This window comes from Bubalus bubalis, chromosome X (assembly GCF_019923935.1).
Source record: "Bubalus bubalis isolate 160015118507 breed Murrah chromosome X, NDDB_SH_1, whole genome shotgun sequence".
Classification (NCBI taxonomy): domain Eukaryota; kingdom Metazoa; phylum Chordata; class Mammalia; order Artiodactyla; family Bovidae; genus Bubalus; species Bubalus bubalis.
In genome coordinates this window covers 35,548,262-35,564,423 of record NC_059181.1, presented here as the reverse complement: position 1 = coordinate 35,564,423, position 16,162 = coordinate 35,548,262, and the positions used below count along the sequence as shown (strand labels likewise).

The 16,162-nt window shown below is 36.8% G+C and overlaps 1 protein-coding gene across 1 annotated transcript in view; it reads right to left on the bottom strand.

The window, feature by feature from the left end:
• CFAP47 (cilia and flagella associated protein 47) overlaps nucleotides 1-16,162 on the bottom strand; it is a 497,722-nt gene that overhangs the window by 425,020 nt on the left and 56,540 nt on the right. The window contains exons 16-20 of the mRNA XM_006066421.4: nucleotides 13,946-14,076; nucleotides 13,109-13,231; nucleotides 10,059-10,190; nucleotides 6,331-6,408; nucleotides 1,172-1,316 (exon numbers count right to left, since the gene is read on the bottom strand). Coding sequence (XP_006066483.4) covers nucleotides 1,172-1,316; nucleotides 6,331-6,408; nucleotides 10,059-10,190; nucleotides 13,109-13,231; nucleotides 13,946-14,076 — 609 coding nt within the window. The remainder of the gene's footprint in view (nucleotides 1-1,171; nucleotides 1,317-6,330; nucleotides 6,409-10,058; nucleotides 10,191-13,108; nucleotides 13,232-13,945; nucleotides 14,077-16,162) is intronic.

Here is a 16,162-nt window from a genome sequence, read left to right as displayed (position 1 = left end):
CTTCTGCCTCTGATTTGGTTCAACCACAGGGAGATGCCAGCAAGGTATCAGAGGATAGGAGGTATTTATGCCCTCACATTTTCCCTACCTCACCTACAATTCTGGCAAGGATTTTTTATGTTTTTAATAATTACAGCTTTTATCAGATGGCCTCTCTTTTACAGTTTCACCACTCATAGGGCTCCGATATCTTGCCTCATTTTGCTCCTTGAGGTAGAGGTAGAAGCAGCTTCTATCCTTGTCAGTTCCTTTAAACTTGGTTCCCATGGCCATACATAATTCCTTCATTAAATAATTTTCAGTTAAATGCTTGAAGTGAGTCATTTATTTATTACTAAGACCTTGACTGATAAACTTACTGCTCACTTTTGGAGAATAAGTAAAATGTCTTGTCTTTATAGACTCATAAGCTAGTATCTGACCTATAATTGGTATTCAACAAATATGTGCTGAATAAAAAATGACTAAAGCAATGGTTGGCGAACAGTTTGCTGTAAGGGTTTTGACAGTAAATATTTTAGGTTTTGCAAGCCATATGGTTTCTGTCACAACTATTCAACTCTGCCATTATACAAGTATCCATAAACAATATACACACAAATGAGTATGCCTGTGTTCTAATAAAACTTTATTTATAAAAAGAGGGGCCAGGCCAGATTTAGCCCGTAGATCTTAGTTTGACAACACCTGAGGTAAACAATTGAAATATATTTATAAGTGTATTTTTTCAAACAATTTTAACATAAAGATACCTAATATGTAGTTAAACACACAGAGAGAGCTCTCTAAAATATTTACCTAAAATTCTTAAGCAATTAAAACTAGCAATTAATAATTTTATTTTCATTTATAGTATATACTTATATATAACATACTTAACCTATTATATATATTAGTAAGCATAGTTAATGGCCATGTATTACCAGTCTTCTGATATTAATACAGGTATATTTATAAAAATAGAACCAAGATTTGTTACAGGATATAAGAAAAGCATGCACTTTTAAAAATATTAAGAACAACTGCTGGGGTTGCACAGACTGAAGTGGGGTTGGACACAACTGAAGTGACTTAGCAGCAGCAGCCCTTCACAGTACTCAACATTATTTCTTTGAGCAACTTAAAATTCTTTTACTTTTATAATAATATCATCATGGTATAAAATATGTACCTGATTTGCCTTTAAAATCCAGTGAAAAATCATCAGCATCTTTCAGATTAAACTCTACTCTGGCACGTGTTATACCTTTGTTTTTTACTAAAAATGGCATAATCTGAGTAGAACCAATGTAGGTATCAATGAAGTTAAATTTATTCTAAAAAACAAACAAAAAAAGAAATAATAAATAGAAGGCAGAGTAACAGTTAATAAAGACAATGTAAACTAAAAATTATACTGTAAGACACGAGATCTTAAAAGCCCTTATCACTAGAAAAAAAAAAAAGATTATGCTTGGTGACAGATGATAACTAGACTTACCATGGTGAACACTTCACAATATATAAAAATATTGAATCATATTGTACACCTGAAACTAACATAATGTTATATGTCAATTATACCTCAATAAAAAATTACACTCTTACGTTTTTCAAGGACATTATTAACGGTGGCACACTCTACAAAACTGGGCTTCCCAGGAGGCTCAGTGGTAAAGAAACTACCTACCAATGCAGGAGACACAGGTTTGATTCCTGGGTTGGGAAGATCTCCTGGAGCAGGAAATGGCAACCCATTCCAGTATTCTAGCCTGGGAAATTCCAAGAACAGAGGAGCCTGGCAGACTACAGTCTATGGGGTCGCAAAAGAATCCGACATGATTTAGCAACTAAATGAGAACTATACAAATTCATTATATTTTTCTTCTTCCTCTCTCCTGCATGTAATCAGTTATCAATCCCATTAATTCTGCCTCTTCCACCTCTTATGTTTATTGCAATTATATAAAGTTAGCAACTGGTCACTTTTCATTTCATTTCTAGATTTTGACTTTCTCTAATTCTCCATTCCACAACTAAGTCACAAGTAAACTAATTGAAAATCTGACCACATGACTTCTTGTCTTAAAATGTGATGATTCTCCTCCATCTACAGGACAATGTCAAGTTCATTAGGAGGGCTCATAAAGTTCACCATGACCTTCCCCCTCCTCATGTTCCAGCCTCACTGAGCTCTACTCTCACCCCTACCACTTTGTATTTCAGCAAGCTGTATACCTGTCATTTCCAACCTACTGACGCTTCTACCCTCTGTGTCTTTATCGAGGTATCTCTTCTTTTTTTTTTTTAATTTTAAAAATTAAGTAATTTATTTTAATTGGAGTATAATTACTTTATAATATTGTGATGATTTTTGCCATCAGTTCAGTTCAGTTCAGTCTCTCAGTCATGTCCGACTCTTTGTGACCCCATGAACCGCAGCACGCCAGGCCTCCCTGTCCATCACTAACTCCCGGAGTCCGCCCAAACCCATGTCCATTGAGTCAGTGATGCCATCCAACCATCTCATCCTCTGTTGTCCCCTTCTCCTCCTGCCCTCAATCTTTCCCAGCATCAGGGTCTTTTCCAATGAGTCAGCTCTTTGCATCAGGTGGCCAAAGTATTGGAGTTTCAGCTTCAACATCAGTCCTACAAATGAACACCCAGGACTGATCTCCCTTAGGATGGACTGGTTGGATCTCTTTGCAGTCCATACATCAACATAAATCAGCCATGGTATACATGTGTCCCTCCATCCTGAAACCTCCGACCTCCCTCCCCACCCTATCTCTCTAGGTTGTCCCAGAGCACCAGCTTTGGGTGCCCTGCTTCATGCATTGAATTTGCACTGGTCATCTTTTTTTTTTTTTTTTTTTTACTTTTCTTTTTTTTTTTTATTTTATTTTTAAACTTTACATAATTGTATTAGTTTTGCCAAATATCAAAATGAATGAAGCAACTGACAAACAACTAATCTCGAGAATATACAAGCAACTCCTACAGCTCAACTCCAGAAAAATAAATGACCCAATCAAAAAATGGGCCAAAGAACTAAATAGACATTTCTCCAAAGAAGACATACAGATGGCTAACAAACACATGAAAAGACGCTCAACATCACTCATTATCAGAGAAATGCAAATCAAACCACTATGAGGTACCATTTCACACCAGTCAGAATGGCTGCGATCCAAAAGTCTACAAGTAATAAATGCTGGAGAGGGTGTGGAGAAAAACGAGGTATCTCTTCTATCAGGAAGACACTTCTCTAACTTGCAATTGCTTGATAAAATACTATGCATCCTTCAAACACCAGCTGGATAAGCCAGTTAATTACAGTCTGCTCAAGACTACTTCTGTTCCTCATGTTTACTTACATTATGACATCACAAATCCATTGATTTGTATATTTATCTGTGTCTCCTAGTGAATCTTATGTCTCATTCATTTTTGCCTTGTATCTATCTGACATCTAGCTTAAATATATAGGAATGCTAATTGAATGTATCTTAACTTTAACTTATATGACAGGCATGCGCCTATACCAAAAAAACTCTGCAGGATTCCTCTTCTGGTGGAGTAACTATAGATACCCTATAGTTCCTAGTAAAAGAATCATATACAGCATTAAAAGAGAAAGAGACAACAGTATCCTGATGTTGAGAAAAACACGGCATTAAAGTCAACTGTCCACTATTTGCTTCAGTTGTTGGTGCTAGTGGTAAAGAACCTGTCTGCCAATGCGGGAGATGTAAGAGATGCAGTTTCGATCCCTGAGTCAGAAAGATCCTCTGGAGGAAGGCACGGCAGCCCACTCCAGTGTTTTTGCCTGGGAAATCCCATGGACAGAGGAGCCTGGCAGGTTACAGTCCATAGGGTCACAAAGAGTCGGACATGACTGAAACAACTTAGCACAGAAAATATCAACTCAGTTCTACAAGTGAAATTTGTAAAATCCAAAACAGGTAGCAAAAATTTGATGCCTCATATATGCAACAAACCATTCCTCTTATCCCACTCTGGTCTTTCCCATAGGCTCATTTGGATAAGATTCCCTAATTGTTATTAAGACACACATTCTCTCTCTGTCTCCAGTTGCTCAGTCGTGTCTGACTCTTTGCGACCCCATGGACTATAGCCCGCCAGGCTCCTCCGTCTATGGGATTCTCCAGGCAAGAATACTGGAGTGGGTTGCCATTTCCTTCTCCTCATAATTATTAGATATATTGCTAACAATGTCTGGAAACACTAGAATACTGTTTTAAAATGGTAACTAGGCAGCAATGTTTAAAAATCCAAAATAATTAGGGAATATTGATAAATATACATTAATGTAAAGTCCTATGAATTACTCAGTTGTAATATAACATGCAAAGCCTGCCACAAAGAAATATAGTACTAAAAGTCTCCATATTTGTCTAATGTTGTACAAAGGAGGACACCATAGCAATGGAAAAAAAGCAATCTGGATACTCCAGAAATCACCATTATCATAGCCAAGCTAGCTTAGTATCTGTTGGTCTGTCTGGGCTTACCATGCCTTCAACGCTGAATAAAAGAAAGTTTAGAAAATTGTAACTTAAAGCCTAAAATTGTGGTGACGTTGTTCAAGTCCAGACTGGTGGTAAGGCCCTACCTGAGACAACCAGCAGTTCAGAACCTGAATTGTACCAGTCATGGGGGAGAGAAAAACAAAAGGGAAAATAAGCTGAAAATAATATGACTACAGCTACAATGGACATGTTCCCAGATTTTAAGATGTTTGTAACATAAATGTCACAAAGGAGGGGCATATGGGCTTTTTAAAGGATCAGGGAAAGTTTCTTTGGATAGATAAGAACAGATCTGAAGGTCTGGCCTGAAAGAAAAATAGCATGCATGTGTACTCTACCGAATGTAGAACAGAATTTTATCAGGGTACAGAACAATAGTTCAAAAAATTAATTTGATTATAGTTCAGAAAATACAGAACTTTCTGGTGGCAAAGTGAATAAGAATCCACCTGTCCATGCAGGAGACAGGGGTTCGATCTGATCCCTGGTCTGGGAAGATTCCACTGTCACAGAGCAACTAAGCCCATGTGTCACAACTACTGAGTCTCCGAGGCACAACTGTTGAGTCCATGAGCTTTAACTACTGAAGCCTGAATGCCCTAGAGCCATGCTTCACAACAAGAGAAGCCACTGCAACAAGAAGCCCAAGCGCCATAACTAGAGCAGCCCCCCATTTGCAGCAACTAGAGAAAGCCTGCACAAAGCAACAAAGACCCAGAGCAACCAAAAATTTAAAATAAATAAATTTTTTAAAATGCAAATCAAGACCACAGTTAGGTACCATTTTACACTCAATAGACTGGCAAATATTAAGTCTTACAAAGAAATTATGGAGCAATGGAACATGGAACAATGGAAACCTGAGAAAAAACATGGAAATTATCTTGTGAAGTCAAATATATATAATCTCAGCAACTCTACCTCTAGGGAAACTCTTACATAAGTACCTTAAACATATGTACATGAATGTTCATAGCTATGGTGGTGGTGGTGATTTAGTCACTAAGTTGTGTCCAACTCTTGTGACCCCATGGACTGTAGCCTGCCAGGCTCCTCACCCCACGGAATTTTCTAGGCAAGAATACTGGAGTGGGTTAGCATTTCCTTCTCCAGGGGGTTTTCCCAACCCAGGAATCGAACCTGGGTCTCCTGCATTGCAGACACATTCTTTACCAACTGAGCTATGAGGAAAGTTCATAGCTATAGTATTTGTAATTAAAAAAAAAAAAAACAGATACACTAACTGAATGGACAATGAAACAAGTCTACAAATTACAGTATGTCTACATAATGGATTATTAAGCAGCAGGGATAATGAATAACATACAGCTACACATAATTAAGATGAAGTTTAAAAACATAACATTCAATTAAAAGTAACACACCAAAGATAATATATCTTTGTTATAAAGCTGAGAAACCAATAAACTAAACTAAATAATAAACAGTTAAGGAATTCATACATATGTGGCAACCCAATTAGAAAAAATAAAGAGATAATAATGACAAAATTCAGGAAAGTAGTTATCTCTTAAGAGGGGTAGGATCAGGATGAAGTCTACAGATAATTTAATGGTTGTGGTACTGTTCTGATACTTAAATTCAGTGGTGAATTCTTAAACCTTCATTTAATCTGTTCAATACTCTGCTTCATTACTTACATTTATATTACATATATTAATTTCTATATCACGTTACTATATAATAAAATTTTTTAACCTACATGGGCTGACTAGGGACACATCAATAAAAATCACTACACTCATACACTGATTCTACAAAAAGGTAACATACTTACCGGATGGATTTCAACATCAGCAACCTCAACAGATCCACAAATCCTAAGGTCTATGTCTTTTGCACAGCGAATAGCAACCTATTTAGGAGAAACATAAAATTCTTCAGAAACCGCACTAAAATATACTCATATACTTCTCAGGTACAATATTACCTGACATTTATATAACATTTTAGGATTTAAATAATCATAACATACTATAAATGTCACAAGATTTATTCTGGCAGTTGTCATCATTTCTTGTGATGTGGAATTGAAATTAAGAAAAGTGAATTTTCAACTCTTAAAAACTTCCACCACAAATGGGACTAAGTGACAGCTTGTGAATTTGATTGAAGAGTTCTACCCATTTGCCTTGACATTACTGCCTCAAACTCCATGTAAGCCTTTTGTATTGACCTAATTTCAACAGGATATTCAAAATTAAAACAAGTAAGAAACTAAGTACACCATGCTTCTTTCCATAGAAAGATACTAACATCTGAAACAACCATAATTCTAATGAGAGCAGCTAAAAATTGCTGAGTATACAGGCCAAGCACACTGCTAAATACATTATCTTTTTTTTTAATCTTCAGTATTTTCTTAATACCCTAATTTCCAAGTGAGGAAAACTGAGGCTTGAGGTCACAAAGGTTGCAAGTAGCAGTTGCTAACCGTGGACCAAGAACTGCCTGAACAATCTCTTTCAAGAAAATTAAGATAATGAAATAAGAATTTAGGTGTATAACTCCTAAAAAACAAAGCCTGAAGATTACATGAACACATAATTGTCTAATCAAAATCTCAGAAGCATGAAAATATCATTCCTTGAAAGCCCTACCTACATGAGATTGGTAGCAGTCAACTTCAAGATTTAAATCTAAATGTATACTATAATTAAGAAAGAGTCATGGATGTTTTTCACTCTTTCAACAGAATCAGTGACATTGTTTATAGACAAACCATAAAATACCATTGTTTCAGAGTGCCATCTAGACAGTCTTATTAACTGAACTGCTTAATTCATAATACTTCATGATTTCTATATTTTATTTATAGAATATATAGTACATAAACAAAATACATGACTAAAATCATAAGAAGCATAAGCCAATGCTTCAGAAGTAATTACAAATCAGTATGTGCTTCACTGATGAATGCTGCACGTAAGTCTCAACCCCCATGGCTCCCTTTTACTAACCTCTACAATCGCGGGTCATGAAAAATTCCGGGCTACCGTAACACATTCACTACCCTCACTCATTGCTTGCTTGACCTTTCTATCTCCCAAGACTTCATCTAACTGATCTCACTCCTCACAAATTCATGGCCCCAGAAATCATACACTCATCTATGCCTCTATTTCTCACAACCCTCTATCATCCCTGTTTTCTTGCCCATTTTCAGAGACATGAATTCTAGGATGTTACATGTCACAGGGACATCTAAGTCTGTGATATGTGATTTCTTTCCAGATCAGTCCCAATTTACCTGTCTCTATTTCCTTTTTTATTTAACTTCTTACAAACTTTATCATTTTAACTTCTCATCAATATATTCAGCCCACTTACACTCATTCTTGGTCTTTATATGGGTAACAGAAATAATCTCTATCATCTCTAAGATTAATCCTTAGCCTTCAGACCAATATGCATAAGCAATGGCCTCTTTATTGGACATATTAGACATCTCTGCACAGGGATGCAAAAGGTGCTTCAAACTCATGATTTCCCTCTGAAATCTGCTACTCATCCTCTAATCTCTTTCTCATTGAATGTAGTTCATCTAACTCTTGACTTACTTATTTTACTTATATGTGACCCCTTCCAATCATCAAACCCTAAATGTTCATCTCTTAAATTTGACAGAATTTGTCTAGAATCCTGTCTCCTAACAAAGAACACAATCTTCTCCTTCCTGGACATCATTACCAGACTAATAACTGCACTAGTCCCAGTTTAACGCTACTCTATAACCCAAGTGATATCTGAAAAATGCAAATCTGATTGTGAAACTCTCCATGCTTAAAGACTCCTAGTTCTTAAAACAAAATTCTGAGTTCCTAAGTTGTTGATAAGGACCTGTATGACCTAAAATTTATACAGGTCTCTAAATATTTATATCTTTCTCCACTATCATTCAATCTATAAAGCCATGTTAAACTAAGTTTTTTCATATCTGCCTCATAGCTCGCTCTTTCCTATATCTGATCATGGTTCCTTAAGTACTTTTTTTTCTTCTCCTCCTTCACCCCACTACTATCCCTTTCCTCTGGGTGACTTTTAACTTTGGTGTCTTTTAGATGCATCTTCCCCTTGGAAACTGCCCCTGACCATGTTAAGCCTGGGCTGCAAACCTCTCCTGTGTACTCCCTTAGCCTACTGCATTTCTCCATCATTATACTTACCATACTATCTTTTAATTTTGAGTTGTTTGCATCCCCCATCAGATTGCACACTCTCAGAGAACAAGGACTCTAGTTATCTTGTTCAATTTTACATTCCTAGCATGTACAGAAGAGCCTAACACATAATGTATGCCCAATAAATACCCAGGGAATAGATGAATAAATGAATCTCATTATATTATAATGCTAAAAAGATAAACTTTGTAAAAGCAGTATAATTCTTTGAAATACAGTGCCAATTAATCTCTCAGTAAAACCTATATTTTAGTGGCTATATTTTTTACTTTTTCCATAAACATATAAAAATATAAAAAATTCTGTCCAAATATCAGACCATATATCATAATATGTAATTTATAAACATTTCAGTATATAATTCTTTATAAAGGTAGGATATAATTATTAGGTTATTTATTTCAGGGCCAAGCAAATTGATATTTATTATATTAAGCTACATGTTATTTAAGAACTAACAGTTATGAGAAATTGAAGGATAAAATGGGGGATACATCTTAAGCTATTAATTTTGATCTGATGATAGCATACATGCTATTTTTTTAATGTGGGTTAATGTACACAGTTGATCATCAAATTGAAGAGTATTCCATGAGTTTATTTAATAAATAAAATTTATTACAGACTCATCTTACATGTTTTTTTTTTCTGTTTAATGAACTCTTAGAGAAATCCTTAAAATCAAGATAGTATCTTTTTATTCACATAATTCCAAGAACATAAAATACTAAGAAATTCATATATAATTTATCTCTAATTCCCATAGTTATTAAAGCTATTTAGAATTAACACCCAAAATTGATTATTTTTTCCTTAGTTATCTTTTAATACCATGGAGAAAACAATCCTTTGCTTTGTGACTAGTGAGGGCTTGTCACAAGTTAGAGATGTCAAATATTCCAAGTTCATGTGAAAAAGGCCTGGAATTGATGAAAGGTATCCATGTCAACTTAGTAGAAACTTCCATTAGCAACTTTCATCAAAAATATTTTCTACAAATCCTCTTGTCAAGTTCTGCTAACCATTTTCACAACAGATGGTATAGATAAGGTTGCTTATTTTTTAGATCTTTACAAACTGCACTTCTTTAGAGCTAACTCAATTAGAAATTTAGAATAGAAAAACAAAGGAAATGCTTTAAACTACTCTTTAGTATCATAATATTAAAACCCATCCCCATTAGAAGAAACCATTAAAACAAGCTTTCTAAGAATGAACAAGTACACAACATTTTAGAGCATTATACCTACTATTATAAATATCATAACCAAACAAATCCATAGAGACGTATATAAGAAGTGAGAACACATATGCATAAACATACCTTTGCTCTTGTGTCAAATTTTTCTTTAATGGTAGGAGTACAGGAGATGTTGAGAACAGTTAGTCCCCCCAGTGGAATGATTCCTTGTGATGGAACAATATGAATCATAGACAAAAGACTCTGGTCACAAACCTATAATCAAAAATTTGTAGAAATGTGACATTATCCTTTAAAGTTATCATTCCAAAATTTTCATAGTTTGCTTCTACACCACTACATAGAGAGATGACCTATAGATACAGGGCTTGAGATGATTTGAATAGATTTTCAAACAGCAGACAAACATTTTGAAGTTCAACAAGGATTTGCACCCCTAACCCACAAACAGAACTTTCAGCAGTGACATCTTCCAATTCAAACAGGACAATGAAGTCGTTTTGAGACTTTGAAAAACTTACAAAAGAGTGAGATGTATCTGTTGGAGAGATGCCAAAATTCTAGATACTATTTTGATAGCTTGCCTTTGCCCTGATCCTAAAAAACTGAAAGCAAAGTTAGTGGAAAGGCAAGATGATGAGGTAACCTCCTCTTCTTTATTATTTACTTCATAGCCTGGTGTCTAAGATATCATTTCAACCTTCAAAAAAGTAACTTACCAAAAGAGTTAAGGTATGGTTTGTCAGAAGCTAATTTAGGTTTATCTATCATGGCAAGAATACACAGAAAACTGTACAAAAAAGATCTTCACGACCCAGATAATCACGATGGTATGATCACTCACCTAGAGCCAGACTTCCTGCAATGTGAAGTCAAGTGGGCCTTAGAAAGCATCACTACGAACAAAGCTAGTGGAGGTGATGGAATTCCAGTTGAGCCATTCCAAATCCTGAAAGATGATGCTGTGAAAGTGCTGCACTCAATATGCCAGCAAATCTGGAAAACTCAGCAGTGGCCACAGGACTGGAAAAGGTCAGTTTTCATTCCAATCCCAAAGAAAGGCAATGCCAAAGAATGCTCAAACTACCACACAGTTGCACTCATGTCACATGCTAATAAAGTAATGCTCAAAATTCTCCAAGCCAGGCTTTAGCAATATGTGAACCATGAACTTCCTGATGTTCAAGCTGGTTTTAGAAAAGGCAGAGGAGCCAGAGACAAAATTGCCAACATCTGCTGGATCATGGAAAAAGAAAGAGAGTTCCAGAAAAACATCTATTTCTGCTTTATTGACTATGCCAAAGCCTTTGACTGTGTGGATCACAATAAACTGTGGAAAATTCTGAAGGAGATGGGAATACCAGACCACCTGACCTGCCTCTTGAGAAACCTGTATGCAGGTCACGAAGCAACAGTTAGAACTGGACATGGAACAACAGACTGGTTCCAAATAGGAAAAGGAGTACATCAAGGCTGTATATTATCACCCTGTTTATTTAACTTATATGCAGAGTACATCATGAGAAACGCTGGACTGGAAGAAACAGAAGCTGGAATCAAGATTGCCAGGAGAAATATCAATAACCTCAGATATGCAGATGACACCACCCTTATGGCAGAAAGTGAAGAGGAACTACAAAGCCTCTTGATGAAAGTGAAAGAGGAGAGTGAAAAAGTTGGCTTAAAGCTCATCATTCAGAAAACGAAGATCATGGCATCCGGTCCCATCACTTCATGGCAAATAGATGGGGAAACAGTGGAAACAGTGGCAGATGTTATTTTTGGGGGCTCCAAAATCACTGCAGATGGTGACTGCAGCCATGAAATTAAAAGACGCTTACTCCTTGGAAGGAAAGTTATGACCAACCTAGATAGCATATTCAAAAGCAGAGACATTACTTTGCCAACAAAGGTTCGTCTAGTCAAGGCTATGGTTTTTCCTGTGGTCATGTATGGATGTGAGAGTTGGACTGTGAAGAAGGCCGAGTGCCGAAGAATTGATGCTTTTGAACTGTGGTGTTGGAGAAGATTCTTGAAAGTCCCTTGGACTGCAAGGAGATCCAACCAGTCCATTCTGAAGGAGATCAGCCCTGGGATTTCTTCGGAAGGAATGATGCTAAAGCTGAAACTCCAGTACTTTGGCCACCTCATGCCAAGAGTTGACTCATTGGAAAAAACCCTGATGCTGGGAGGGATTGGGGGCAAGAGGAGAAGGGGATGACAGAGGATGAGATGGCTGGATGGTATCACTGACTCAATGGACGTGAGTCTGAGTGAACTCCCGGAGTTGGTGATGGACAGGGAGGCCTGGTGTGCTGCAATTCATGGGGTCGCAAAGAGTTGGACACGACTGAGCGACTGATCTGATCTGGTCATTCCTTAAGTCAGAATAATTTGAAGGGAAATTGGTTAAGATATTTTTAGGATGAGAGAACACCCCCTAAGATCTAAGAACTAATTCTGAACAACAGAGTAGAAAAGGGTATTCTCCTTTGCTTGTTTGGGTAGAAGACATGTAAATATAAAGCTTGAAAGAAAGCTCTCAAATACTAACCTCTACTGTCACTATTAGGAGATTTTAATGTTGGTTTAAACAACCACCACCACAACCCAGGGATTGAACCTGGGTCTCCTGCATTGCAGTCAGATTCTTAACTATCTGAGCCACCAGGGAAGCCCAATTTAAATATCACACACCACACAAATTAAATCAGGAGTAATAACTATGAACAGAGTATCTTTAGAATGATCTTTATCTAGGTCCCACTTGCTACCGTAACAGTCTTAATGACAGAGTGAAAATGAGTGAAAAAAGGAAAAGCATATACTGAATATAACAAAAATGTACGTTTTTTTTCAATTTTTTTCTACATCATCTTTTTTTTTCCAATAAAACAAAATAACAGAAAGAAAGAAAAAGAGGGGTAAGAGCAGAAAAAAAGGAGAGACTAAGGAAGAGAGAAACAGAAAGAGGCAAATTTTATGGGAAATTAAAAGGACAAAGTATTACAATAGATGAAATGTATTCAGATAAATCTCATATGAAAAATCAAAATATTAACATTAGCCAATGTATAAAGGCTAAAGTATTAATGGCACAGAACTCATAGCAAACACATATTTCAAGTTATAATATGATCTGATTCAAGTAAGATTCCAAGATTCTACATTACCTTGAAATAAGCATGGTTTTGTCCTACATTGTGAAGAATGGCTTTCCTCCAAGTTGTTAGCCCTTGAGGGCTATGGCTAAAGAGTATCCGTGGCTCTAAAAATGTTACCTTGGGGTGTCCAAGCTAATAATAAGAAAAGACAGAACGTGAAATTGAAATAATTGTAAACATGTTTTCTTTTAATCCCCCATCAGATAACTCAAGCTTTTTCAGCTTCACAGAAATTTCTAAAATATGAAGTGTTATCAGATTTTATGGTGTGTTTAAGAGAAAAGAATTGAATATTTATAATGTAATCCTAAACTGAAGAAGGCAGGGAAAGCAAGAAAACTCTAAGGAGGAGGTAAATCCATGACTGAGAATCGTGTAGAATAGTCACTGTAGGGGATATTAGAGATCACCTACCCCACTATGTACAAGGTGGGAAATAATGTGTGTGTCAAAATATTATCCAGGCAAGTTTCTACTAGAAATCTTCTCAAAGAGCTTAACATACTGATAATGCATACTTTGCTTATCTGAGAGTGGGGAAGCGACTTAGCAGCAGCAGCATATATACACACAGCTGTTTGGCTTCCAGGGTAGCTCAAACAGTAAAGAATCTGCCTGCAATGCAGGAGACCTGGGTTCGATCCCTGGGTAGGGAAGATCCCCTGGAGAAGGACATGGCAACCCACTCCATTATTCTTGCCTGGAGAATTCCACGGACAGTGGAGCCTTGTGGGCTACAGTCCATGGAGACGCACAGAGCCAGACACGACAGCGACTAACACTTTCACTTTCATATACACATACGCATACCAACCAATTTAGAGCCCTCAAAATAAAAATCATTACATGTGCAAGACATTTCAGTTTCAGCGTGTTTCCTTCACTGATATGAAGAATAAATTCTCCCCTTTCTGGAGAATCAAAACCCGGCTGCCATGTTACTTCACATTCCAATGAGGAGTATGGTTCAACAGTGCCTACAGAGAATTTAGAGAGAATAAGAAAGTTATACCACATCTTTATTATATTTATTTTTTAATATCTAAAATAAGAACTGGCATATAAATATAATGACATTTAAAAACTATTTGAATTAAACAAACTACAGGGAACACCTTATACTCTAACTTTAATAGACATATCACAATATTTGATAAAAAATATGGTAATATTTAGAAAAAATTAAAATTTATCAATGAAGTGACACTCTAGGATTAGAAATTACTTTATATCTAGATGGTATAAAATTATTTGTGATCCCTATTCAAACATCCCCTCCACATTTCTCACCACTCTGAAATACACCATTCATCCAGTTTTTTCAAGGAAGGAATTATCATTAACAAGAGGCTTCTTTTTGCTTGTTTGTTTCAATGTTCACATACCGAGATATGTAACTTCTGGTGTAGTTTTTACTAACACATTTCTGTAATTCAAATAGATTTAGAACCCAGGAGGGATCAGGCACATTTGCTGTGAGTTGCTTTACGTGTTAAATTATCATCTCCTTTGGACTAAGAAAATAATACTTGATGGAAAGAATGAATTAGAAGCTGTTCCCTCAGAAAGGTAGGATCATCTGAGATTCAAAGGCACAGGACACCGGACAGAGAGATGAGTGACAATCACAGCAAACTTTGCCTTGAGTCAGGCTGACTCACATATGATGGCAGTTTCCTCAATTCTGGTCTTTGCATGACACAGCGAATATTGGTTTCCCAAACATTTGCTATCCCATCTCCATGTGAATTTGTTTTCTCTCCTTTGAAGCCCCAAGCCACTATCTCAAACATCCACTTTGCCTTTAGTTGAAGATGATATTTAAGCTGAGGATTTTGGCCACTCTGTCAAGTTATTGGGTTTTCCTGGGTCTCTCTCATCAATATATGTTACTAAACTTTTGCTTTTCTCCTGTTAATCTGTCAATTTAATTCTTAATTGCACTCACATGCTAGTAATGCTTAACAGCCTCCAAGCCAGGCTTCAACAGTATGTGAACTGTGAACTTCCAGATGTTCAAGCTAGCTTTAGAAAAGGCAGAGGAACCAGAGATCAAATTGGCAACATTTGCTGGATCATTGAAAAAACAAGAGATTTCCAGAAAAACACCTATTTCTGCTTTATTGACTATGCCAAAGCCTTTGACTGTGTGGATCACAATAAACTGTGGAAAATTCTAAAAGAGATGGGAATACCAGACCACCTGACCTGCCCCTTGAGAAATCTGTATGCAGGTCAGGAAGCAACAGTTAGAACTGAACATGGAACAACAGACTGGTTCCAAATTGGGAAAGGAGTACATCAAGGCTATATATTGTCACCCTGCTTATTTAACTTATATGCAGAGTACATCATGAGAAATGCTGGGCTGGAGGAAGCACAAGCTGGAATCAAGATTGCCAGGAGAAATATCAATAACCTCAGATATGCAGAAGACACCACCCTTATGGCAGAAAGTGAAGAACTAAAGAGCCTCTTGATGAAAGTGAAAGAACAGAGTGAAAAAGTTGGCTTAAAGCTCAACATTCAGAAAACGAAGATCATGGCATCTGGTCCCATCACTTCATGGGAAATAGATGGGGAAACAGTGGAAACTGTGTCAGACTTTATTTTTTTGGGCTCCAAAATCACTGCAGATGGTGACTGCAGCCATGAAATTAAAAGACACTTACTCCTTGGAAGGAAAGTTATGACCAACCCAGACAGCATATTAAAAAGCAGAGACATTACCAACAAAGGTCCGTCTCATTGAGGCTATAGTTTTTCCAGTAGTCACGTATGGATGTGAGAGTTGGACTATAAAGAAAGCTGAGTGCCGAAGAATTGATGCTTTTGAACTGTGGTGTTGGAGAAGACTCTTGAGAGTCCCTTGGACTGCAAGGAGATCCAACCAGTCCATCCTAAAGGAGATCAGTCCTGGGTGTTCATTGGAAGGACTGATGTTGAAGCTGAAACTCCAATACTTTGGCCACCTGATACGAAGAGCTGACTCACTGGAAAAGACCCTGATGCTGGGAAAGTTTGAAGGCATGAGGAGAAGGGGATGACAGAGGATGAGATGGT